This window comes from Lonchura striata, chromosome 15 (assembly GCF_046129695.1).
Source record: "Lonchura striata isolate bLonStr1 chromosome 15, bLonStr1.mat, whole genome shotgun sequence".
Lineage (NCBI taxonomy): Eukaryota > Metazoa > Chordata > Aves > Passeriformes > Estrildidae > Lonchura > Lonchura striata.
The window spans coordinates 2159652-2183193 of NC_134617.1; the positions used below are offsets into that span (position 1 = coordinate 2159652).

Below are 23542 nucleotides of genomic sequence, written 5' to 3' on the forward strand. Positions count from 1 at the left end.
TGCCCCTGCCTTCCCTGGCAGCCAGGACCACCCTTAGGATGCCACTCCTGGGACTCCGTGGCTTTTGGCTGGAGCAGCACGAGGCCATGTGTCACCCTGCTGTTAAAAATGGCTGCCGCGATTTAATAATTAAAGAAGTTTTTTAAGTGATCAAAGTATAAATTTGGAAAAAAGGAAAGCCACAAGTGATTTGACTCTGAGCCAGGGGATTGGTGTTGGGGGAACTCAGGACTTGGCTTCTATGGCATCAAAGTCCCCATGGGTCTCCGAGGCTCAGTTCTGAGGGGTCCATTTCTGTGCAGTCTCTTGGGCTTTGAGAGGGGCTTTCTTTAGCACATTATCGTGCTTTTCCCAGAACAGGAAAATTGCTGGAATCCTTCAGGTGAAAATCAGGATAAGCTTCTGATGATGCCTATCAGAAATGTCTCCAGCTGGGGTCTTGTCAGATGAGAAATCCTTTGGAATATACATTTCTGGAGACAGTGTCTTGGTATTTTGAATTTCTATCACTTAGCTTTCTTGTTGTACTGGTTTTAGTACACGAGACGCTGTGGTTTTTAATTTCATTTAGCACTAATTACTTTATAATGTATATTACATATTACGCTGCCGTAATTTCAAAGACCCTTGAGTGCAGAGTGGCTGCCTGAGGTCTCCTTTCCCCCGGGCAGGTTATTGAGAAGAACCTGAGCGGCTGGTGGTACATCCAGATCGAGGAGAAGGAGGGCTGGGCCCCCGCCACCTTCATTGATAAGTACAAGAAGACCAGCAACGCCTCCAGGCCCAATTTCCTGGCTCCCCTCCCCACCGAGATGGCGCAGCTGCGGCTGGGCGACACCGATGGCAGTGCCGGCGAGGAGGTGACAGGGCCCTGCCGACCTCTGCCAGAGGCTCCTCCCAACGGCATGGACTGCAGCGGGAGGTGGGGCAAGGACTGGAAGGGGAAGGAGGCTCCTGACAGTGGGGACCTGTCCTTGGCCGGCGGCTACGAGGAGATCTCGGACCGCGACACCGAGGAGAAGCCCAGCCTTCCACCCAGGAAGGAGTCCATCATTAAATCGGAAGGAGAGTTACTAGAGAGGCAGAGACCTCCCCCCAAGCCCCCAGGCATGATTTTGCCCATGATCCCACCCAAGCAGTCGGCAGCCCCGAAGGACAGCAAGAAGCCGGAGCTCAAACCGGAGAAGGGCAAACTCTTCCAGCTGAAAAATGAGATGGGTCTGGAATGTGGCCACAAGGTGTCGGCCAAGGAGGTGAAGAAGCCAAACCTCCGGCCCATTGTCAAGCCAACCAAGCCAAAAGCTGAGCCTGTGGAGGACAAACCTGAGCCCATCACCCAGAACCCGTTCTTGAAGTCGAGACCTCAGATCAGGCCAAAACCCGCTGCGTCCCCCCGGACTGACGCACCTCTGGCCGATGACAGACTGGACATTTGCAGCCTGAGGAGCAAGCTGAGACCTGCCAAGTGCCCAGAGAAGCCCTCAGAGCAGGACCCCATCGCCGGGGAAAGCTTCAGCAATGCCGTGGTCTCCTCGGAGCCTTGCGGGAGGTTTCCGGAGCGGCCGAGCACGGAGAGCAAAGCTCAGCCCAAGCTGGACATTGCCCCCAAAGAGGCACTGCCCAAATCTCCCCTGGGCCCAGCCAGCCCCCCCTGTGCCAGGGACGCCCCTCCGCAGCGCCCCGTGGTGCCACCTCGCAGGCCACCCCCTCCCAAGAAGATGGGGGCTCCTGCCTCCGTCCCCGCCGAGCCCCGGGCACGGGAAGCGCCCGAGGCCAGGCCCTCGGCGGTGCCAGGGAGGCCCATGCTGGTCCCCCCCAAAGCCAAGCCCTTCCTCTCTGCCTGCATGCAAGACGAAGCCAAAGCCAGGAGCAGCATCAACCCAAAGGTCATCTCCAAGCCCGTGGAGAGAGGGGAGGCCAAGGAGAGGACCTCAGCCCCCGACATCTCCAGGGAAGCTCTCTACGTGGCAGTGGCGGATTTTGAAGGCGACGAGGAGACCAACAGCTTCAGAGAAGGGACTTTGTTTGAAGTTCGGGAGAAGAACAGCAGTGGCTGGTGGTTCTGCAAGGTCCTGGCTGGGGGGCCCTGCTGGGAGGGCTGGATCCCTTCCAATTACCTGCGGAAGAAGCCGTAGCTGCTCCACAGCCGGAGGCTCCCGGCTCTCTCACCTGAGTATTTAATGAGCAGATTAATTTATAGTTTTCTGTAAGGCTGGCTTTAAAAGAAAAGATAATAATTGGAAATCCCACGCCTCCCAGCTGGAGCCCCTTGGCAGCAGCTGGAGGAAGCAGCTCGGCCTCCCCTCCCCACCCCTGTGCTCCCTGTACCCACCCTCCTCCTCACATTCCCCAAAGGACTTGGCTCCCGTGGTTCTCTGTGCTGGGCAGATGCACCTTGAGTGATGTTTTGCCACCTCTGTGGTGAATTGGAGAGGAATCCAGCAGCAGCCAGGTGGAATGGTACCAATACAGGAAATCACAGAAGGATTTGCCTTTCCCTGAAGCTCAGGGTCACGGTCAAGAGTTACAGGTCATGTTGCTTAGCCCAGGGATGTAGCAGAGCCACGAGGAATGTGGCAAAAAGGAGGAAAGATTGCTGAGAACAGGTTCCTGCAGCTCTGTCTGTGGTTCAGGGCTGTACCGTGCTCCCCCTGCACGGGGATCATCCCTTGGTCCTTCCCTGCCCTACGACGACAAGTGTTAACTTCAACATCCTCCTGGTGCAAAAAAATAGGGAAAAATGCACCCTCATTTAAACAGGTCCTGCTGTGCTGCTCCAGGACAGCTCTCAGGCCTCTCCCCTGCAGTACTGCAACCAAACATCAGAGGGGTCTTGCTTCCAGAGCTGAGGAATTCTATGCAAGGCGCAGAGGACCAGAACGACCCCAGAAACCCTGGAAAAGGGATGCTTTGCTCTCCTCCCCACCCAGACTGCCCTGCCTGTTGGACTAGGAGGGGACCACCCCCTCCCAGGACCCACGGAGCTCCCTGGGCTGGCGGGCAGCAGCCAGGAGCTGGGTCCTTCCCTCGGTGCTGACATTATCAAGTGCAATGCAGAATGTGGGAGCTCAGCTCCACATCACCACCAGTTCTGAGGTGGGTCTGGTGCTCAGGGGCTGCCTGCCTCGTTTGTCACCCCACCTGCCTGTCCTCCAGGTACTTGCATTTCACCCTGTGGGCCAGGTTGGCTTGGAGGGGCTTCTGGGCAAGCAGAGCCTGGGGTTTTTCCATGCTGACATGCCTGCCTTGCCCTCAGTGCTGCTTATCCCAGCAGGAGGATGAGCTGTTGTTCCCCAGTGCTGCTTTCTTCCTTTCTGTCCTTGGCTATTTGCATCTTCAGGGCTGCATTTCTCTCCAGAAGAGCTTTAAACCCGGATGTCTGTGGGTTTCACAGAGTCACAGAATTGCTGGGGCTGGAAAGGACCTCTGGAGATCATCCAGTCCAACATCCCTGCCAAGGCAGGGGCAGGTTTGGTGTTGGCCAAGCCCTGTTGCCCTCCCTGGTCTAATTGCAAGTGTGAGCAATGCAGCCACATTGTTTTGCTGCTGAAAATAATGACAGTTTTCCCTCTAATTTGAGGCTGGCTGAATTGAAGGAGCATTCTCCACTTCCCTAGATGCTCACTTCCTTCTCTGTCCAGATGGGAATGCGAAGATCCCACTGCCTGCACACAGAAAAAAACTGGTCCCAGGATCATTCTGGGAGGGCAATGGGGCAGTTTTATCTGATAAAGATGTCCTGACCATCCTCATATCCAGAAGCCCCAGAGTTCATGTTCAGCCATGGGAATTTGTGCATCCCGGTGTGTGGCTCATTCCTCTCCCTCCCACCTGCGGTTTCCTCCGGTGGCACATCAGCTCCTGATCAGGCTGACTCACCTGAGCTGGCAAAAAGCACCACATTTGCAAGCCAGAGCAATAGCAAAGCTCCTTGCTGGCACGTCGGGAGGTGGTGATGTGCTCCCGGGAGAGCTGCAGGGTGGGTTGGGACAGCGCTGCCTTCGCTCTGCCTGGCTCCACTCAACCCCTTCTGCTTTGGAAAGGAGTGGGGACAGGATGAGTTAAACCAGAGCTGCTCCACAGCCAAATCCAGCTCCCACAGCATCTGGGAAGGGGCTGGACCTGTATCCCTGCTCTTGATACAGGGTGGAAGCGCTGTGTGTCCTTTTCCCAGGCACCGTGTCCTTGCTCTGCCTTTGCTGAACAGCTTTTTCGTCTCAGCTCTGTCTCAGAGACCTCTGTGCCCCGGCTCTCCTCAGAGAGAGCTGTGCTGTTTGTGTGGCCGGCCTCTGAGCGAGGGCTGTTCCCTCTCCCCTCCCAGCCTGAGCCTCGGAACTGGTCGTGCTCCATTTCCCTGACACAAGTACTGTATTTGGCTCGCTGAGCGCGGGACAGGATCGCTCCCTCCTTCCCAAAGAGCTTCCAAGAGGGAGTGTCCCGGTGGGATCCCCCTCGGGAGGTGCCCACACCTGCAGCCTTACCCCTTGTCCACTCTCCTGCCTGCCCAGGGCTGCCCAAGCTGCTGTGGGGAGGATGCCAGGAGCCCGGGGCTGGCACGGCTCTGTCCCCGCTCCGATCTGTGCCCCAAGCCAGGCTGCCTCTCCTCCCTGCACCTCCCTGCCTACCTCGTGAGGAGGAGGAGGGTGGCCAGAAGCACCCCAAACTCGGGGGCAGCCCCCCAGCAGTCCCCCTGAGATCCGGGGCCATGCCAAGGGGGGCACTGCTGTGACTTGGGGACCAGGAGCTGGGATTTGGGAACAGGCCGGGCTGGGCACAGCCTGGGTGGGCATCAGCCCTGCAGTGCCCAGCTCCTGCCAGGCTCCCAAAGCCCATTTGTTTGTCCATGTGTCTCTATATAATGTAATGTGTAGAAATCTCCATTACTGTGGGTGGGTGGGGGGCAGCCAAAGGTAGATGTAGCTGTGTCCATGCCCTGTCTATACCTTCACCTTTAAGGGATGGATATTTTTTTATTTGCTGGGTTTGGGGTTTGGTTTGTTTGGTTTTTTTTTGTTTTGTTTTGTTTTGTTTTCTTCTTTTTTTTTAAGAAATAAACTGCTTGACTGGTTTCAAGCACCCTGGTGAACCCATGTGTATGGCTGGTGGAATTCTGGGGTGCTGCTCTCATGTCCAGGGCTGGTTTAGGGTCTGTCTGTCCATCCACCCTGGCAGCTGTGGCAGGGAGGCTCATGGGGACCCTTGACAGCTCCTTGTGACTTTATATCCCACCAAATGGGGCAGTGGAGTGTGGAAGTTTTTCCTGTGGGCTCACACCAGCAGAGTTTGGTGATTCTGGGGAAAGTGCAGAGAGAGAAGGAGGCATTGCCAGTGCTGAGGGGCTTGGGGGGTTCTGGGTGGCCCGGGATCGGTTCTGGGGGTAAACTGAGGCAGCAGAGTGTCTAAAAAGGCATTTTGGCATAAATTGTCAGCTCCTTCTGCACCCAGAGCGAGCAAGGGGTCTGTGTGAACACTCAGCTCTGGCAGGGCAGAGTTGTGGATGAATTTTTCCACTCCACGTGAAGAGGAAAAAAAAAAAGGGAAAAGGAAACAGGAAGAGGGAAGAGGAAAAGGGGAAAGAAAAGGGAAAGATAAAAGGGAAAAGAAAACAGGAAAAGGGAAAGGAAAAGGAAACAGGAAAAGGGAAGGGAAAAGGCAAGAGGAAAAGGAAACAGGAAAAGGAAAGAAGAAAGGAAAAAGGGAAGGGGAAAGAAAACAGGAAAAGGAAAAGGGGAAAGGAAAGAGGAAAAGAGGAAGAAAACAGGAAATGTAAAAGGAAAAAGGAGAAAAGAATAAAAATGAAAATGAAAATCAACCCTCCTGCTGTGTCTGCATCACCCCTGGCTGCCACAGCCCCAGCAGGGCACAGGAGAGGGCCAGGCTGGATTGAATAAGAAATTTGGGGCTCTTTGTGAGGGCCACCAAACCCTTCCACCTCTGTAGCCCTGAGATACACCCTTGTCCCCCAAATTTCCAGAGACTTGCAGGGTTGAATGAGCCAGCAAAACCTCCCAGGCCATGGAGGGAGTGAGCAGCCACTGGGCAGTGACTCCCAGGAGCAAAACAAAGCTCAGGAAAGGTTTGTAAAATCTCTTTTTTATTTTATTTTGGAAGCCTCTGCCCCTCTGGATCAGTCTTTCTTCACTTTGCAAATCAAGGCTGTCTCACCCCTCCAGCTCAAACTCTTTGAAGCACTCTGTACAAGCCAAAGGTTTATTTGTTTCATAAACAAGTCAAAATTATATTCATGGAAAACAGGTAAATGGACCAAAGGAAAACACACAGCACTGAACACTATAGAGCACTGACATGTAGAGGTGCAGCTCCCTCCCTCGTGCGATGCCCTCCCTCCCCAGGCCCCCCAAAATTTTGCTTGAAAAGCCTAATACAGAGGTCCAAAATCTGATTCAGTTTCAACAAGATAATACAGGTCACAGTATTGAATGATAAAGGTAAGGACAAGAGAGGAACTGCCTCAGAAAGGGGGAGAGGTAAAAGAGTTCCCCCATCTCTTTCATTTCTTCCTTTTTCCAAACAAAGGTTAAGGAGAAGAGGAGGGGAAAATCCATGGAAATAAACACTTTTTCACTCCTATATATATATATATATATATATATATGTATGTATGTATATTCATATATATATATAAAAAGCAGGATTGTCAGTGAACACAAAATTCTATAAAACTACCATTGATCTGTGTTGGTTTTCTCCCCCCGTCTTTTTTTTTTTTTTTTTTTTGTCTTTTTAAAAGTTGCTTTAAAAAGGATAAAAAGTGCACAGACACCCTTATAAGGCACAAACAGATCTTCTGTACAAATCATATATCATTGGACTGTTTAAAAAAAATAGCAATACGAATACTAACAATGAAATCTGTAAGAGGCTACCTTTTCCTGGAAATTTTTTTTTTTTTTTTTTTTTTTTTGAGGCCTATTTTGGAAAATTCCTGTTGCTCTTGGATAGGCAGGGCCACAGGTCCACTGCTCTCCCATCCCACTCAGTTCCCTTGCTGGCCTCACTGGGTGCTGCCCCTTCTTGCAAACTGGTTTTGGCTGCTACAGCAAAAATTCAGCCTCTGCAAAGTGTCCTGAGCAGCTCCTGGGGTGGATTCGGTGTTTCTCCTTGCTGGCTTAAAAATACAAAACAGAGCTACACCAAAAAAAACCCCACCCAGGCTGCACCCACCCTGCTGATGGAGGCCCTGAGGTGGCACCCAGCAAAGGGGGCTCTGCCCCGCTGGTGTCACCGTGGGCACCCCTGGAATGGCCCAGACCTGATCCAGGCTGGGGATTCCAACAGCTTTCCTTGAATTCCTCCCAGGGAAAGGCTTCCCACGGCTGGCAGCGCCCAAGCAGGTGCTGGCACACACCCTGGCACCGTTGTGCCCTTGGTGCTGTGCCCACTGCCCACAGCTGGACCTGGATCTGCCAACGTGGGGCTGGGAGATCCCTGGGAATGCAAAGCCAGCTGGGAGCTCCAGAAAAGCTCCAGAAGCAGGGAATGTGCCCTGGCTCCTCCTCGGGGAAAGGTGGCAGTGAAAGGTGCAGTGGCTCTGCTGAGGGTGGTGGCACAGCCGGTGGCACCAAAAAGGTCTCCAAAAAGGGCTCTGCAAAGCTGTTGGGCCCTCGTGCAGGGCTATGGCTGAGAGGTCACAGCTGCCTCTCCTTGATGCACACAAGAAAAATGTTCATCATCTCTCCAAGGAAAAAAACAAAAGGTTTGGGTGTCCTGTGAGCACAGCCCACTGCAGGAGGAGGATGAGCTGCTCCCTGGCTGTGCCCTCCTCGATGGCAGCGTGGGACAGGGCTGGCACAGGGCTGGCACAGACCAGCAGCCAAATTCAGCTCTCCTGGCACAGCAGCACCACACACCTACAGCTTCGGAGGAGAGAGGGAACAGCCAGACATCCCTCTGGCTCCCTTTGTGCCCAGAAGCCCTGAAATGTGCAGGAGTTATTCAATTTTCTCCTTTTACCAGACTCAAAAGTGGTAATTGCACCTTTCTGAAAAGCTGTTCTTATGCACTTGGTAGCACACGGTCAGCGAGCTGCAGGGACACAGCTCCTCTCATCCTCCCATCTCCATCTTTATTCCCTATTTCTGAGCCTGAAGCAGCTGGAAACTGGCCAGGCTGGGGCTGAAGGACAGGATAAGGGCTGTGCAATGGGCAGAGGACAGAGACTGGAGGAGGATGCTGAGCTCCTCACACCAGCCCTGGTGCTGAGCAATCAGGTGCTGCCTGCAGCTGACATTACACCCAAACCCCATTTACCTTTTAATTCCCACCATCTAACTCGGCCTCAGAACCTTTTTCTCTCCTCCTCAGTAAAGCCAAGTGAGACAGTCCCTGTTTTTCTCAACAAGGTCTCAGGTACAATTGAGACCCAGCGTGCAGGCAGCTGGGAGCTGTGCTGGGAAATCTGCAAAGGCTGGAGAAAGACCAGGTAAAATCAGCATATACAGTCCCCAGAAATAAAGGTGAGCCTGATGGGACTGGGTCAGAAATGAATTCCTCACCAGAGCCTCCAAAAAATCCCCGTGGCAGGGCGGGAGGAAGGCTGAGCCCTGCCATGGCACCGGCTGCAGGGGAAGGTCTGGCACAGGGGACAGTCAGGACAGGGTGACAGGGCAGCTGTGCCACCTGCCAGGAGGGCAGAGCAAAGTGTGCCTGCAGGTGACAAAGCCCATCACTGCAGTGCCAAGTGCAGTGTGCCCATCCAAACGCCCCTGCCATCCACAGGCTGCAGTTTATGGCTTCAGAAGGCAGCAGGGCAGTGCCCGAGGTGCCCCTCGTGGGCTGCCTGGGCTCTGCCTGGGCTCGTGCTCCTCACTGCTACCCCAGGGCAGCTCCCTGGCTCTCAGCCTCCATGGCCAGAACGCCCTGTTGTGCCACAGAAAGAAAAATCTGCTTTATCTAAGCCCAGACCAGCTCCTCCATGTCCCCACGGGCCTGTTGATGGGGTCGGAACCCCAACAAGTGGCAATCTGGCTGTGCCACTATTTGGCCTGAGCTGGTTCTCCTTACATGACATTTCCAGATCGATTCTGTCCACTTGGAACCCTCCCGCTGGGCCTCGTCCCAGTTTTGCCCCATCACAGCACAAACCCCTGGCAGCAGCTCAGAGCTGTCGGGTTTTAGGGTCAGGAAGCCCAGTGGCACCTGGCACTGCCCAAGTGGCAACGTCCCCACCCCGACCCGAGCCTCGCCCGCAGTGGGAGGAGGGAAAAAAGAGCCTTTGCACGGGAAAATTTCTCATTTGCAGCAGGCTGGGGTCCTGGCCAGGCCCCAGACGATGCTCAGCTTTGCTCCCTGAATTGTGCCCTAGCAGTCAAATAAGGAAACACAGATAACGAGCCACTTGATAACGACTGACCAGCACGATAACCCAGAAGCAGGGACGGAAAGGCGAGGGTTGCTAGCGGCGTTCCCCCTTCCTGCAGCCCGCTACGGGCGGTAGATTTTAATCACATCTTTGATGACCCGTCTGCAAATGGGGCAGCAGGCGTTGAGCTGCTTCTTCAGCTTAAGACCACAGGTGTTGCAGAGGCACATGTGTCCGCAGGTGTAGATCACCGTGTCCACCTCGCTGTCAAAGCACACCGTGCACTCCCCGTTCTTGCTGCCCGATGGCTCCGGAGGGGAGAAGACAGGAGAGATGGGGGGGCTCAAAGGGGAGCTGGGGGCAGTCACTGCAAAAGAAAAGGGGGGAATGAGGGATTTAGTCACCCGGGATCGGGCAGAGCTGGCGCTGTGTGACACACTTAAGGCAGTTTTTAAAGCTGTCCTTAGTCATTGCGTGGTTCTTTGGCCAAAGGAATTCCAGTGTGTTCCAATGTGCAGCAGTCACAGCTCTGGGCAGAGCCTGTTAGTCCTTTTCTACACATGGGGCAGGTGCCACATCCACACATTTTCTGTAGGGACGGTGATTCCACCACTTCTCTGGGCAGCTTGTTCAATACCTGACTACTCTTTCCATAAAGAGATTATTCCTTAGATCTAAATTAAACTACTCCTTGTGCAACTAGATGCCTGACCACTCTTTCGATAAAGAGATTATTCCTTGGATCTAAATTAAACTATTCCATGTGCAACTAAATGCTGTTTCCTCCCATCCTGTCCCTGTTCCCTGGGAGTAGAGCCCGACCCCTCTGGCTGTCCCCTCCTGTCAGGAGCTGTGCAGAGCCACAGGGTCCCCCCTGAGCCTCCTTTTCTCCAGGCTGAGCCCCTTCCCAGCTCCCTCAGCCAGTCCTGGGGCTCCAACCCCTTCCTCAGCTCCTTTCCCTTCCCTGGACACGCTCCAGCCCCTCAATGTCTTCCTCATCTCGAGTGGCCCAGACTGGACACAAGGTTGGAGGTGCAGCCTCAGCAGTGCCCAGCACGGGGGACAGTCCCTGCCCTGCTCCTGCTGGCCACACTGCTGCTGACACAACCACTGCACAGCCCTTCCTCAGGCCATGGAGACCTTTCCAGCACTGTGTTTTCCTCCCATTCCTTCTGGGATCCCCCCCGGGGCTGAGGGCTGGCTGTCCTTACCCAGCGAGGACTCGGAGGCTGATGAGGACCTGTTGACGCTGAAGGCCACGTCCGAGTCGCTGTCGTACTGGGAGCCACCGGGGGATCCTGAGGGAGACACCGTCCCTGGGCTGGACTGCACCGTGCCTGGGAACGCAGGAGAGAGCTGAGCCCACACAGGGACACCCCAGACCCCCTCAGCCTGCTGAGCTGCTCCCACCCCACCTGCACTGGGACTCCAGGGCGAGTCCTGCTGCTGCCCCTTGGTAGCAAGATTTTGGGTGCGAGCCCATGGTCTCTTTATCCCTCTGTATGATGCCTGTTCAGCTTCAGTGAAGCGAGCACCAGGTTGTGCAAAATTTGCCTTTCCACTTCCCCACAGTCTCACTCTCAGTGGGTTCCAGCTGTGGCTGTCACACTGTCAGCTGGGAAAGGCCATTGCTTTGGATGAAGAAAGCCTGCTTTACAAAGTCATTAACATCTGCTTTTCTGATGGAATCCTTAACAGGAGGAAAGGAGAAAGGCTGGAACTGGTCCCCAGCTATGGATCAGAAGTGCCAGCTGATCCCTGAGCTGTGGCAGTGCTTTAGGAGCAATTACTGTCCATGCTTAAACCAGAGCTGTGCTCACAAAAATCATCATCCTTACCAAGGCAGAAGTTTAATACCTGTTGGCTGGAATAAAAGCAAACCCACTGAAAAAGAAGTTGTCCCCCACAGCCATCCCTGTTTATAAAGAATCCCTTCAAAAAACAAACCCACTGAAAAAGAAGCTGCCCCCACAGCCATCCCTGTTTATAAAGAATCCCTTCAAAAAACAAACCCACTGAAAAAGAAGCTGCCCCCCACAGCCATCCCTGCCTGCTGCTTGCTTTATCTCTCAGTCTCACCCTTTCCTGGGGGAACCATAGAGGCTGCACACATCTCTGTGACAGGCACCATCTTTTGTCACTCTTGCTTGCAAACACAAGGAGCTGCATCCTCACATCAGTGAACGCTGAATGCAAACCCAGAGCTCTGCTTCTGGGCCAGGAAACATCTCCAGCCAGCTTGGCCTCACTTACCCAGGATTTTGAGCTGGTTGATCACGCCGTGGATGGTAAAAAACACCCAGAGGGACTGTGAGGTGTCCACGCACATGAGCATCCCCCGGCTGGCCCCGTTGACCCCGTGGTGCACCTCTCCGTTGGGCAAGACCATGAAGCTGAGGATGTCGCCACTGTTGAGGACTGGGAAGGCCCGGTACACCACCCAGTACTCCTTACGGTCCAGGAGGAAGTCCGGATCTGCCGGGAGCTCGTTTGTCCGCAAAGTGCTCGGATCACACGAGGTGATGCCGAACGAGAGGGCCCCGTAGTACGGCAGCCCCAGGTGTCCTACTTCCACAAAGAGGCTCTCCCCGATGTGCAAAGGCCGGTCAGAAAACACCAAAGTCCTGTTGCTCTCCTGCCAGTTGGTGCAGGCCACCATCCTGTCCTGGGAAAAGGTGATGTCGGGGCCGCGGGTGGGGTGGAACCGCAGGTCAGTGTCCAGGAACGCCGGCACTCCCTGGGCGTGCTGCCGCCGGCCGGGGCAGCAGGGGATGATGTGGTTGTCAGTCCCAAGCCCCGGCACCCGGCTCAGGTTCAGGTTTGCAATTTTGGCCACCACTTGGTTGTTCTCGAGCTCGTTGTTGTTGAAGTTGGCCGAGTCGTGGTTGCTCTGGGGAAGGCAGGTGCTGAGCCGGGCGGTGCTGAGCCGGGCAGTGGTCATGGTCTCTGCAAACATGCTGTCTGTGAGAGAAACCCAGGCACAGGCTTTAGTCAAGAGAAAACTGCCTGCTTTTATGCTTACAGTTGTTATTGCAGCCTACAGACTCCGAAAGGAAAAATCAGCCATGGGTCAACCACTAAAAAACAGCTCCTGGTGCAGAGTCACGTGTGGGGCAGGCAGAGGAGCGGCTGCATCTGGCACCAGCCAAGGGAAAACAAGTGTTCCAAAGTACTTGTGTGATCTGGGAGTTCCCTGCACTGGGGAATGGGGAAAAGCTGCAAACCATTGTGGTCCTACAGCTTTCTGAGGAGAAAGATCTGATAGCTCTGAGGTTACCCTATTAAAAAAAAAAAAAGTCTCAATATTCTGTTGTCCCAAGGTCTTGTGCAAGGCAAACCCACAAGTGATGGGTGAAGGAACTCAAGGATGAATGGATATTCCTTCCACACTCCTTGCCACTGCCTTACGCCTGTGTCCAGGCACAGGTGTGTCCCAGAGAGGTCATTTCAAGCCACATATCTCAGGGGTGTTCACAGCCCTGCAGAGGTTTTGAATGGAGAGCTTGTCACAAAAGCTACTTCCTGCAGGTGTTAGAAAGCTTTTACAGGAGAAGGTTGTTTTCCCTTTTCACAGCAAAGGGAAAGTCAGGATGTTGATCCTTAATTAATTTCCCAGGTTTCCACTTGAGCCATGCCGGGCTTGGGGGTGATGTAAAGGTGTGGGAAAGTTTGGGAGTGTTCTCCCTTTCACCTCCAGCCCTGCTGGGCCAGCCTGGAGACTTTGCTCTGAAAGGTTTAATGCACTGAGCAAAGTCAAAGCACGTGGAATTTAAGAGTTTGTGTGAATGACTCCTGGTCTTCCCAGAGATGGAGAGGGCTGAAGCAGCCCAGCACCAACACTGCCTGCTCCCTGGAGGAGACAATCCCCAGGTGTCAGAGTCCAGCACATCCCTCTGGCTGCCCTGGCTGTCTCCAGACCCTGGCAGGGGGCTTGGAGACCCTGGCATGAAGTCAAAAACACCTGTGGCTTCGATTTCAGCCCATCAAAAAGACTGACAGCTTTATATGAGGAATTACAAGCCACAAGGGTTTGAGTAGTGTGATGTTTGAATTAACACAGTGTGGAAAAATAGAATTTGGGGATTTTTAGAATGCGGTTCAAGAGGGTACAAGATGGAGGAATTTGGGTGTGTCCTGGCCTTCTCCTTCTTCTTGTCCTCCATGTCTTGGTGTGATGGTGACACTTTTCTATTGGTTTAAGGCAGAGATTCACTAACATAGATGATGGGAACTGGGACAAAATTGTAAACATGCTACATGTAGTTTTGAGTGGGAGCTGCCCAGGGCTCGGGGCAAAATGCTATGGTGGACTTGCTAGGCAGAGCTCAGCAGGTCAGAGAAAGAATGTCATAGAGAAGAAAAAATAAACAACCTTGAAAGTGCAATCAGACACATTCCAGACTCCTCCTTTGGCTGCACGGGCTAAGGGAACGAGGACTCTCACAATCCCAGGGTCACTCCAAAGCAAACCAGACCCCGACACCCAGGCTTTTGGCAAAGAAGGAAAAACATCCAAATTCACCCAGCAGCTGCTGAGAAGCCCAGGAGGGAGAGGTCACTGGGGTGGCTGATGGCTGCAGCAGCTCCTTCTCAGCCAGCACAGCTTGTGTGGTAAGAAATGGTCCCACAGAGCAGCCAGGCACATCCAAGCTTCATGATGGATTCCCATCCCTGGAAGAGTCCAAGGCCAGGTTGGACAGCACTTGGAACAGCCTGGGATAGTGGAAGGTGTCCCTGCCCATGGTAGGGGTTGGAATGAGATGATCTCTGAGATCCCTTCCAGCCCAAACCATTCTACGATTGATGATGCTGAAAGATGCATTTTGTGCCTCAGAACTGTATTTCACAATTTTCTCAACTCACAACATTTTGGGAGGATGAGACAGAAACAAGCACATCCTCAAGAAAGGGGTTTAGGTCCCCTGATACCCCAGATGGCTGAGCACAGCCCTGATTCCTGGAGCAGTGTCAGGGGTTTGCTATTTTAATTTAAAGAAAACTCCCAGCAGAGTACAGGTGCTCTCAGCCTGAGTCTGTCACTGGGAACTCTTGGATGCTGCAGGCAGGACTGGAGGTGGGGAGCAGAAATAAGCTGCATTTTCATTTTCAAACTCCAATTTTATGAGGAGAAAGGAAAGCTCTGGTGAAGCAGCTGCCTTGGCCAATACTGCAAACACTCCTTCTCCTCTGTGACGAGCACCAGAGGCTGGAGTGTGTCACAACTGCAATTACAGGACAAGCTGCTGGTGAGGTTTAATTACACATTTGAGGCACAGCAGACAGGGAAAAGTGTTGTTTATGTGTGGTCTTCTCGCCTGTAAAATAATTGGCACTGTTCAGAAGGATGTGTGATGGAGCTGCCTGCCCTCTGGACTCACCATTCCACAGCCTATCCCTGGTGCCTGCTCCATGCCAGGCTAGGCTGGCAGCACCATCCCCTGGGGCAGGTGCAGCTGGCTTTGGCTGTTAAAACTCCATCAGCTCCGAGGAGCCTCCAGGAAAGGGCAACTCTCTTGGCTTTTAAAAGTGTTCCCTGTGGTGCAGCCCAGTTCAAACACTCCATCTAATGCTGAATTCAGTAGAAATTTCAATGCTGTAAAAGCCACGAAGGGAAAATCATCCCATGGCCATCAGCTGGGCTTGCTCATGGGAATAGATTTGTCCCCTCTTGCAGCCCTCCCTAAGGATGAGGCTGACTTCACCTGATTCCAGGGGTCTGAGTGATGTCCCTGTGCCAGGGAAGGGTCACAATGCCAACACAGCCCCTCAAACCGCCAGCCTGGGTGAGACCCCGGCCAAGAGCGGGGAGAGGGCTGGGCAAGGGCTCCAGGAAACTCATGGGCAATTACTCATAATTTTCCAATGGACTGGCAGTAACTGGTTGCTGGGAAAGAATAGACGAAGTCACAACTTGTCCTTTTTGTCTCCTCAATCCTTGGGACCTTGCTCCATGTTTTTCCATGCCAAAGCAGCACATCCAGCTCAGAGAAAGCTGTGTGGAATTACAGGTAAACATTTCCATTTATCCCTTCCCATAAAGTGCAGCCTTAGGACTTGCCATCACTGCCATCTCTGGAATATATTGCTTTCTGCATCCCTACTGCTGGCAGAAGAAAAATGATTAATTGGAGGTACAAAACCAACAGCAAATTAATTTTCCTAAGTATCCCATAGAAATGATCACATAGATCATGCATCTTTCCTACGGAATTGTGGGTCTCAGATTCAGTCAAAGAAAGAAACTGAGAATTTCTAGCCAGGCAGAAGCCTGGGAAAGAGCTGGAGAACAATGTAAATAATTCTTTATCTCTCTTGTTTTTCACACTGTTTATAGTTAAGTTCTATCACTGTGTGTCAAGCACTCTGCACCAATGGTGTGGGTTGTTTCACTTCAGGACCAATAAAGTCGGTCCTCACGAAGCTCTGTATAAAGAGCAGTGTATTTTAAATAAACTGGAGTTTTACTCTCACAGCCTTCTAAGTCAGAGTCTTCTCATTCCCGTCCTGCCTCAACAGCGACACGGGATCAGAAAGAGCAACCAGAAGAGCAGCCCAGAGGTGGCAAAAACACACTTACCTAGAATTTGCACTTCATGGGTAATTCCATAGACGTCTATGAGGGCCCAAAGAGGCCCGGAAACTTTAATACCACAGTGAAACAAGATTGGCTCCTCATCATTAATACTGTAGAAGACTCTGCCGTGCCGGTCCACCCAGAAGGCCAAGATATTGTCCCTGACCGCAAACCTCTCCGGCAGCGCCTTGGCCCAGTAGCCGGGGCGGGTGACGAGGTCGGGGCAGGCGTACTTTGGTATCTCCTCGGAGCTCATCTGCGAGGGGTCGTGGATGGTGAAGCCGAAGCGCAGGGCCCCGCTCCAGCCGTGGTGCACGGCCACCAGCTTGAGGCGCACCTTCTCGTAGAGGTGGATGGGCCGGTTGGTGAAGGTGACGCCGTTGCAGAAGCTGTTCCTGCGCGTGGCCCTGCGCGAGTGCGCGTCCAGCCGCACGTTCTTGCCCTTGGCCTGCGAGTGGAAGCGCGGCGGCTCCGCCACGGCCAGCACCGAGCGTCTCTCATGGCTGCTGTTGGGCAAGCTGTAGTAGGGCCGGCTGGACACCGAGCGGGTCTGGTGGCTCGTGTCTGCGGAAGGACAAAGCACATCAGTCAGCAGGGCCTGGCCCCAGCCAGGCTTGGCTCAGCTGGGTGGGATTGCACCACTCTGCTAAGATCTGAAATGGCACAGGATCACCGGGTTGGAAGAGACCTTCGAGATCATCGAGTCCAACCCAGCCCCAACACCTCAACTCAACCCAGTGCCACATCCAGGCTTTGTGAAACACACCCAGGGATGGGGACTCCACCACCTCCCTGGGCAGAACATTCCAGAACTTTATCACTCTTTCTGTAGAAAACTTTTTCCTAATATCCAACCTGTATTTCCCTTAGTGCAGCTTGAGGCTGTGTGCTCTGGTTCTGTCAGTGTCCAACCCCAGCTGAGCACAGCCACCTTTCAGGGAGCTGTAGAGTGTGATAAGGTCACTCCTGACTCTCCTTTTCTCCAGGGTGAACACCCCCAGCTCCCTCAGTCATTCCTCACAGGGCTTGTGTTCCAACCCCCTCAATATTTCACCTTAACACAGCATGCTTAGCCACAACCTGCTCTTTGCTGTCCCAGTTTGGCCCTCAGCTTTCTGCAAAAACGTGTCAAGCAAGGTTAGGCAGCTTCCCTGCAAAGCTGGATAGGAAGGAACGTCCTTTGTTCCCATCAGATGCTTCCTATTGCCCTCAGAAAAGCTCAACATCTGCAGCTCCGAGTTTCCTCCTCAGAGTGCTCGTGCTGTTAACTCACATGGTGGCCAGAGACAGGAGCTCTGAGGACTGTGGCTGTTAAAAATCACAGATCCTAGAGGTGAGCATGGGTCTCAGAAGATTTTTGTGGGACACGTAGCCACCAGCTCCTCTGTGCCCTGATTTCGTAATGACGAACAGGAACTTTTGGCCAGCACAAATAATCCAAGAGATTCAGCAGCTGGAGCACCTCTGCAACACCAGACTGTTCCTCCTAAACCTTCAACCCAGCCCCTGGCTGAGATATCAGATGTAACTGGCACATTCGGGAACATTTCATCCTGCACAGCCTTGCCTTTACCCAGAACCTCCCATTTGAGCTCAGAGCACTTTATAAATGATGATTGTTTTCAGCTTCACAGCACCGCAGATGGCACAGCAATCCTGCCATCCTCGTTTTACAGATGGGAGAAGGAGAATTGATGGGTGAGATCTTGCAGCATTTAAAGCCAATAGAAATTCTGAGACTGACTTCAAGGAAAGCAGATCTGGGGCCTAAAGTGAGGTTCAGACAGGCATGAAGCAGAAATTTTAAAAAGCTCAACTTTGAATCCTAAACCTTAGCTAGACGCTCCTTGAGGTGGAGACAATGTCTTTTTCACATCTCTGAGCACACGGGGACTTGCTCCAGGTCCTGGGCTCCCACCTCCACCTCGGTGTTCTGGGGAATTTGGTCTCCCCATTCCCCACCCACTCCACCTCTCCTCCTGTCTCTGCACCTGGCTTTGTAGATGTTTAAAGCAAAAATGGAACACATCCTGAATGCCCAGAGCCACCCTGTTCAATATAAGACCCCATCACATGCTCACAATTCCTCTGAACACTTTTGCCACGTTTGAAGCTTTAGCAGCCACCTGCCAGGCCCTTCCTCCAGGCTGCTTCCTCCTGTGTGTAACCCCAGGCTTTGCTTCGTGACAAGGGAAGGATTTTTCTGTCACATCCCTCTGGTGGAAAAAACCCACCAGAAGATCCTGGGAGCTCAGCTGGGCGAGCTGGCAGGAGGGCTGCAGTGGTGGCAGCTTTTTTTTTCCAAGCAACACCAGAGCAGACAGGGCAGGGAGAGGCTGGGACCTGCACTAAGGCTCTGAGCAAAGAGAAGAGAGGTTGCAGCAAGATCTGAGCACAGGATTAGCCCTTGAAATCAGGCATCTGGAACAGGAGTCAAAGGGCTATGAAGGCAAAAAGCTCCTGTTTGCAGCAAGATATAAATAACAATCAAAAAGGTGTTTTTTCTCTTGGCTTGCCCTGCACGTGACAGTCACCATGCAATAGTTAATCCTGTCACACACCAGTGGAAATTAATACATCCTTGCTCTCAGCCAGTGAGGAGAGGGTGCCAGTTCCACACTAAGGCTGTGGAAAAGAGCCCTGGAGCAGATGGGGAAGGGAAAATCCTCCCCAGGTGCTCAATCCCCCTGCCCAGCACAGCACCTCTGCTCCCAGCAGCACTGCAGGGCTCCCCAGGAAGGGGCATTTCTTTGTGTATTCCCAGGAGAAATCTCATTCCTTGCCTGCTGAGGAGCTAAAATGCAGAAATGGCAGCTCCCAGCACAGCCCACCCGTGCTGATGTGGGAGCTGCTCCGCGCGTGTGCCTGCCAGCGCTCCCGACAAACGGAGCTGCTGCAAAGGGAGCGTGGCCTGGGGGCTCCAGGCAGGGACCAGCCAGCACAGGGCAGGGTGAAAGGGTGAAGCCTCTCCTGGCCTCGCCTCCCCACCCAGCACCCCTCTTCCCATGTGCATTCACACAGCCTGTGCGCCCCTCGGGTGGGACCTGGGCCAGGGACAGATCCCAAAGGGTTCCTGAGGGACTGGGTGGGCTCAGTGCCCACCTCACACCCTGCCTGGCTGGGCAACAGCCTCCTCAGGCAGAGAAACCTTCATTTTACAACCCACTGAGCTGCTTTTGGTTTCTAAAATGGTTAAAAACAACCCCCCTGTTGTTGCAAGAGCCACCGCCTCGATGCCCCCACACTGGCCAGGAGGAGGGAGGTGGGAAGACAGATTTTGTTCTCTCTGCTATCCCCAAAATCCCCTCATTCCCCTTTCTCCCACAGCCCCCTGATGGAGAAAAGGCTCCTGCCAGGGATGTGATGCCCCTGGCACTGCAGCCAGGCAAATTCTCCTCATGCCCCTCTCAGAAGGCCCAGAGGACAAAGGTGGCAGTGCCAGTGCCACCAGCACGAGTGACAGGGCAGCGAGGACACTGCCACCCACTTCAAACACAGCTCTGGGTCCACCCTGCCACAGGGGGACTCGGGGTCAGGGTCCGGTGCTTTTTGTTTTGTTTTTTTCTTAAAAAAAAAAAAAAAAACAACAAAAAAAAAAACCAAAAAAAAGCCCAAAAAACAACCAAAAGCATATTGTGGCTAAACAATAGGAAACGGTCCCGACGGAAATGAACGGATAATTTATTTATAACGCTGCTCCCCCCTTCACATGAACACCTGCTGATGGAATAAAGCCTGCCACAACCCCAGGCAGGGAGGCAGAGTTTTCCCACTGAAACACGCCCGGGGCTGAGCTAGGGCATGTGCTTTACTCATTAGGTGCTGACTGGGACTCCAAGCTCCACAGGATGTTTGTGCCTTCCAATTGTGCCTTTGAATTGCCCTAATTTGCAGCTCGGCTTCCACAGTTTGGCTCGAGTTTATTCCCTCTGCTATTGCTCCAAAGCCTCTCCTCTCCTGGCTGTGCATTCCCACCCAGAAGTGGGATGACGACAGCCAAGCTCGTGGCACAAGTGCCACCCTACCCAGGGTGCCTGACAGGCAGGGAAGAGCTACGCCAACTCTTTTTTTTATTTTTTCAGCTGTGAGATTCCTACAACTCCTGGGAGCAAGTAATTTCTTCTCTTTCTGCCTCACTTCCCATCTAAAAGAGAGTAACACCATTCCTCCACCTCGAAGACACCTTAAAAGGTTGGAAAAATGTAACACTTCAATCCCTGAGCCCTGAGAGCCTGGCTGCATCATCACAGAGGACACAAACCCGCTGAGGGATGCCTTGAGCTTCCATCCCTCTTTTTATCCCAGAATTTTCCATTTTTCATCCCCATTCTCACCCGTTTCAAACATGACACTCACAGCACATCCATCAATCTCACCAGCAAACATAAAAGGCAGGGAAATGGAAGGAAACACTGAACTGAAAGGTGAAGAATGGTCTGAGGCTCCTCACTGAAACCTGAGGGATAAACCCTTTTGGCAAGGCAGCATTTCCATCCTTGTGGTGTCAGATGCCACTGAGGCAGATTTGGGTTCTGGGGGCTCTCATCTGAAGCTTCACCTGCTTTCCAAAAGGCCAGCACACTCATTCCAGAGGTTATGCTGACCTTTGGAGAGGTATTTTAACAGACATGCACTTTGCATTTCAAAAAGGTACAGCAGGCAGACCCTGGATAAATTCCACATATTTATCATGGTTCCTGTTCTAAAAATAATTTTTTTTTTTTCACCCATTTGTTTGCAGTGGCACTGTAATCCCACTGACAGCAGCAGACAAAATTCAGCTCCAGAGCCCTGTCTGAGGCTGCTGCTCTCCCTGGGGCGTGGGATGGAGGAGCCTGCTCAGCTGGGGAGTGACCTCGAGCCAGATCGATCCTGAATTCACTTGCCCTGACAAGCCAGGCAGGAATAATACCCCTAAAATGGGGGAGAAGGGAATTATGTTGAAGGAGAGCAGAGCTACAGCGAGAGCAGCCTGACAGGAGGAGGAGGAGGAGGAGGAGAGCGCTGCATCCTCATGCATCACTGGTAAATCCATGTCTGCACCAGAGACATTCCCTGGGTCCCACAGCCTTTTCCTGAGGGCCTTTCCCAAGTAAACCCATGACAAAACATCCACAGGATTGCAAGGAGCGTTTGGTGCCAAACAGGGCTTGTGCAGGGGATACAGAGAGGGAAAATCACTGGGACCATCCACTGGCAGCAGACACGGCCCGTGCTGCAGGAGCATGGTCTGCCCTGGCCAGAGAAAGGGGGAAAGGCTCTGAGAAAGGCTGAAAGGTTCAGAGAAAGGCTGAAAGGTTCAGAGGAGAGGCTGGAAGGCTCTGAGAAAGGCTGAAAGGCTCAGAGAAAGGCTGAAAGGTTCAGAGGAGAGGCTGGAAGGCTCTGAGAAAGGCTGAAAGGCTCAGAGAAAGGCTGAAAGGTTCAGAGGAGAGGCTGGAAGACTCAGAGAAAGGCTGAAAGGTTCAGAGAAAGGCTGGAAGGTTCAGAGGAGAGGCTGAAAGGTTCAGAAAAAGGCTAAAAGGCTCAGAGAAAGGCTGAAAGGCTCAGAGAAAGGCTGAAAGGTTCAGAGAAGAGGCTGGAAGGCTCTGAGAAAGGCTGAAAGGTTCAGAGAAAGGCTGAAAGGCTCAGAGGAGCGGCTGAAAGGTTCAGAGAAGAGGCTGGAAGGCTCTGAGAAAGGCTGAAAGGTTCAGAGAAAGGCTGAAAGGCTCAGAGGAGCGGCTGAAAGGTTCAGAGAAGAGGCTGGAAGGCTCTGAGAAAGGCTGAAAGGTTCAGAGAAGAGGCTGAAAGGTTCAGAGGAGAGGCTGAAAACCTCCTGAGGGGCAGCAGCATGGAGCCTGAAATCCATCCCTGGAGCCTCGTGCCCGGCGAAAGGGAATCCACCGAGCACACCCAGGGCTTATCTTTATGGGCTCTGCTTTATCTGCAGCCCTGAAACTCTTCCTATCCCAGCAGATACTCGTGGCTGCTGCACACTGAAGGTGTCTGCAGACAGGGAAAAGTGATGTTTGCTTTGTGGCAGGAAAATCCCAACAGGTGGGGACAAGAAGGGCGAGACAGCGAGCTGGGGGAAACAATCCCAGTCAATCCCAGTGTGCTCCAGTCAAAGCCCAAAGTCCTCATCCCACTGATGCCTTGGGAAGGCTGAGCTGGAACAGAGGCTGGCAGAGCTACAGAATAAAACAGGGATTTACTAAAAGGATCTCCTCAATGGATGCACCTTGGGCAGCACAAGAGCCCAGCCAGGGCTGCACCCAAGGTGAACCAAAATGGTACAAAATGAACCCAAGGTGAACCAAAATGGCACAAAATGAACCCAAGATGGACCAAAATGGTCCCAAAATCCCTGACCACTCATGGGGTCTCTCCCTGGGATCAGCTCTGCTCCATTGGCACCTTGGAGTTCATTGTCCCATTCCAGCTCCAGCCCATCAGTCCCACCCTGCTGGTTTTTCTCTCTCCAGCCCACGGTGTTTGTGCTCCTGGGCTGAGATTTGGATCATTTGTCCTTGGTGCCCAGCTGGAGCAGGAATTGTTTTGTCTCTGCTCTGTGCAGAGCTCAGCATCCCCTGATGTGAATCCCAGACCCACCCACTAAAGCAGCTCAGAATGTGAAAATAGAAAAGCCAAAACCTGAGGAATCTCCACTGCTGGAGCCACTGGGAGGCTGGAAGAGGCAGGGGAGGCTGTTACTGCAGATACCAAACATCCCCAGCAGCACGAAACAGGATTGTGCTCCAACACGATTTTATCTTCTGAGGACAAGAGATACAAATCTCACATATAAATTTAGTGCGCTGTCTAGACATTTCTTTCTTTTTTTTTTTCTTTTTTTTTAATACAGAAAATGTGTCAGGGAGCTCTGGGGTGGCCTATTCCACGCTCAACGGTGTGGATTTGGAAAGCTGGGCTACCAAATCCAACAACAAAAAAAAATCTGCCTCATTTCTGAATGTCCTGCTGGCTCAAACACTGGAAAATTCAATTAATAAACCCACCCCCCGTGTAAATTCCTGTGGTTTGCATGACCAGTCTGGAGGCCTGTTCTGATGTAATGCCTTCTAACCTGAAAAACTTCCAGGGAATTCAGAAAAGGTTCATTTGCAAGAGAGTGACACAGAAACCGAGGTGTTAAGGGGACACTGAAGAGCCTGTGATGAATTAGAGGAAATGAGAAATTTTTGAAGAAACGCTCAGGAAGGAGGGAAGACGAAAAGCCAGACAAAAGTCACTTTTCCATTAAAAGAAGCTGTGTTGTGGCACTGAGGTAACTCTCATTGTAAATATGTCATGGACATACATCATTTCTCACTGCAGAACAGTTCAGAAAAATCTCTGGCAGAGAACGGGGATTGACTTTAGCTCACAAAATCCAGTTGTGCCTGTGTCCACAAGAAAACCCTCTAATGCTTCAAGTCAAACATTTTATGGTTTTGGTTTTTTTTTTTTTTTCTGAAATGCTAAATTTATTCTTTTTTTTACAGGCAGGGTGAAATGACATATTGATTCTGGACTTCTAGGTGTACCTGCATGACAACATAGAGCTATTTGCCAACAGCATTAGGCAAAATCCTTTTTCTCAAACCAGCAAAGGCAGCTCCAGCAGGACCTTGCAGTAATTCCCAGCTTGTTCCACCTCCCATCTCCCA

At 52.5% G+C, this 23542-nt stretch overlaps 2 protein-coding genes across 3 annotated transcripts in view; one reads left to right on the plus strand and one right to left on the minus strand.

The window, feature by feature from the left end:
• Positions 1–2952, plus strand: part of SH3PXD2B (SH3 and PX domains 2B) — a 65312-nt gene extending 62360 nt beyond the window's left edge. For both annotated transcript variants that reach the window (XM_031506023.2, XM_021532124.3), the window contains one exon: positions 672–2952. In XM_031506023.2, the coding sequence (XP_031361883.2) occupies positions 672–2135 (1464 nt within the window). In that variant the 3' untranslated portion in view covers positions 2136–2952. The remainder of the gene's footprint in view (positions 1–671) is intronic.
• A 6250-nt stretch (positions 2953–9202) lies between these two features.
• The window catches only part of NEURL1B (neuralized E3 ubiquitin protein ligase 1B), a 32692-nt gene continuing 18352 nt past the window's right edge, over positions 9203–23542 (minus strand). Inside the window, exons 2-5 of the mRNA XM_021532125.3 lie at positions 15900–16460; positions 11576–12283; positions 10534–10659; positions 9203–9689 (exon numbers count right to left, since the gene is read on the minus strand). Coding sequence (XP_021387800.1) covers positions 9445–9689; positions 10534–10659; positions 11576–12283; positions 15900–16460 — 1640 coding nt within the window. The 3' untranslated portion in view covers positions 9203–9444. The remainder of the gene's footprint in view (positions 9690–10533; positions 10660–11575; positions 12284–15899; positions 16461–23542) is intronic.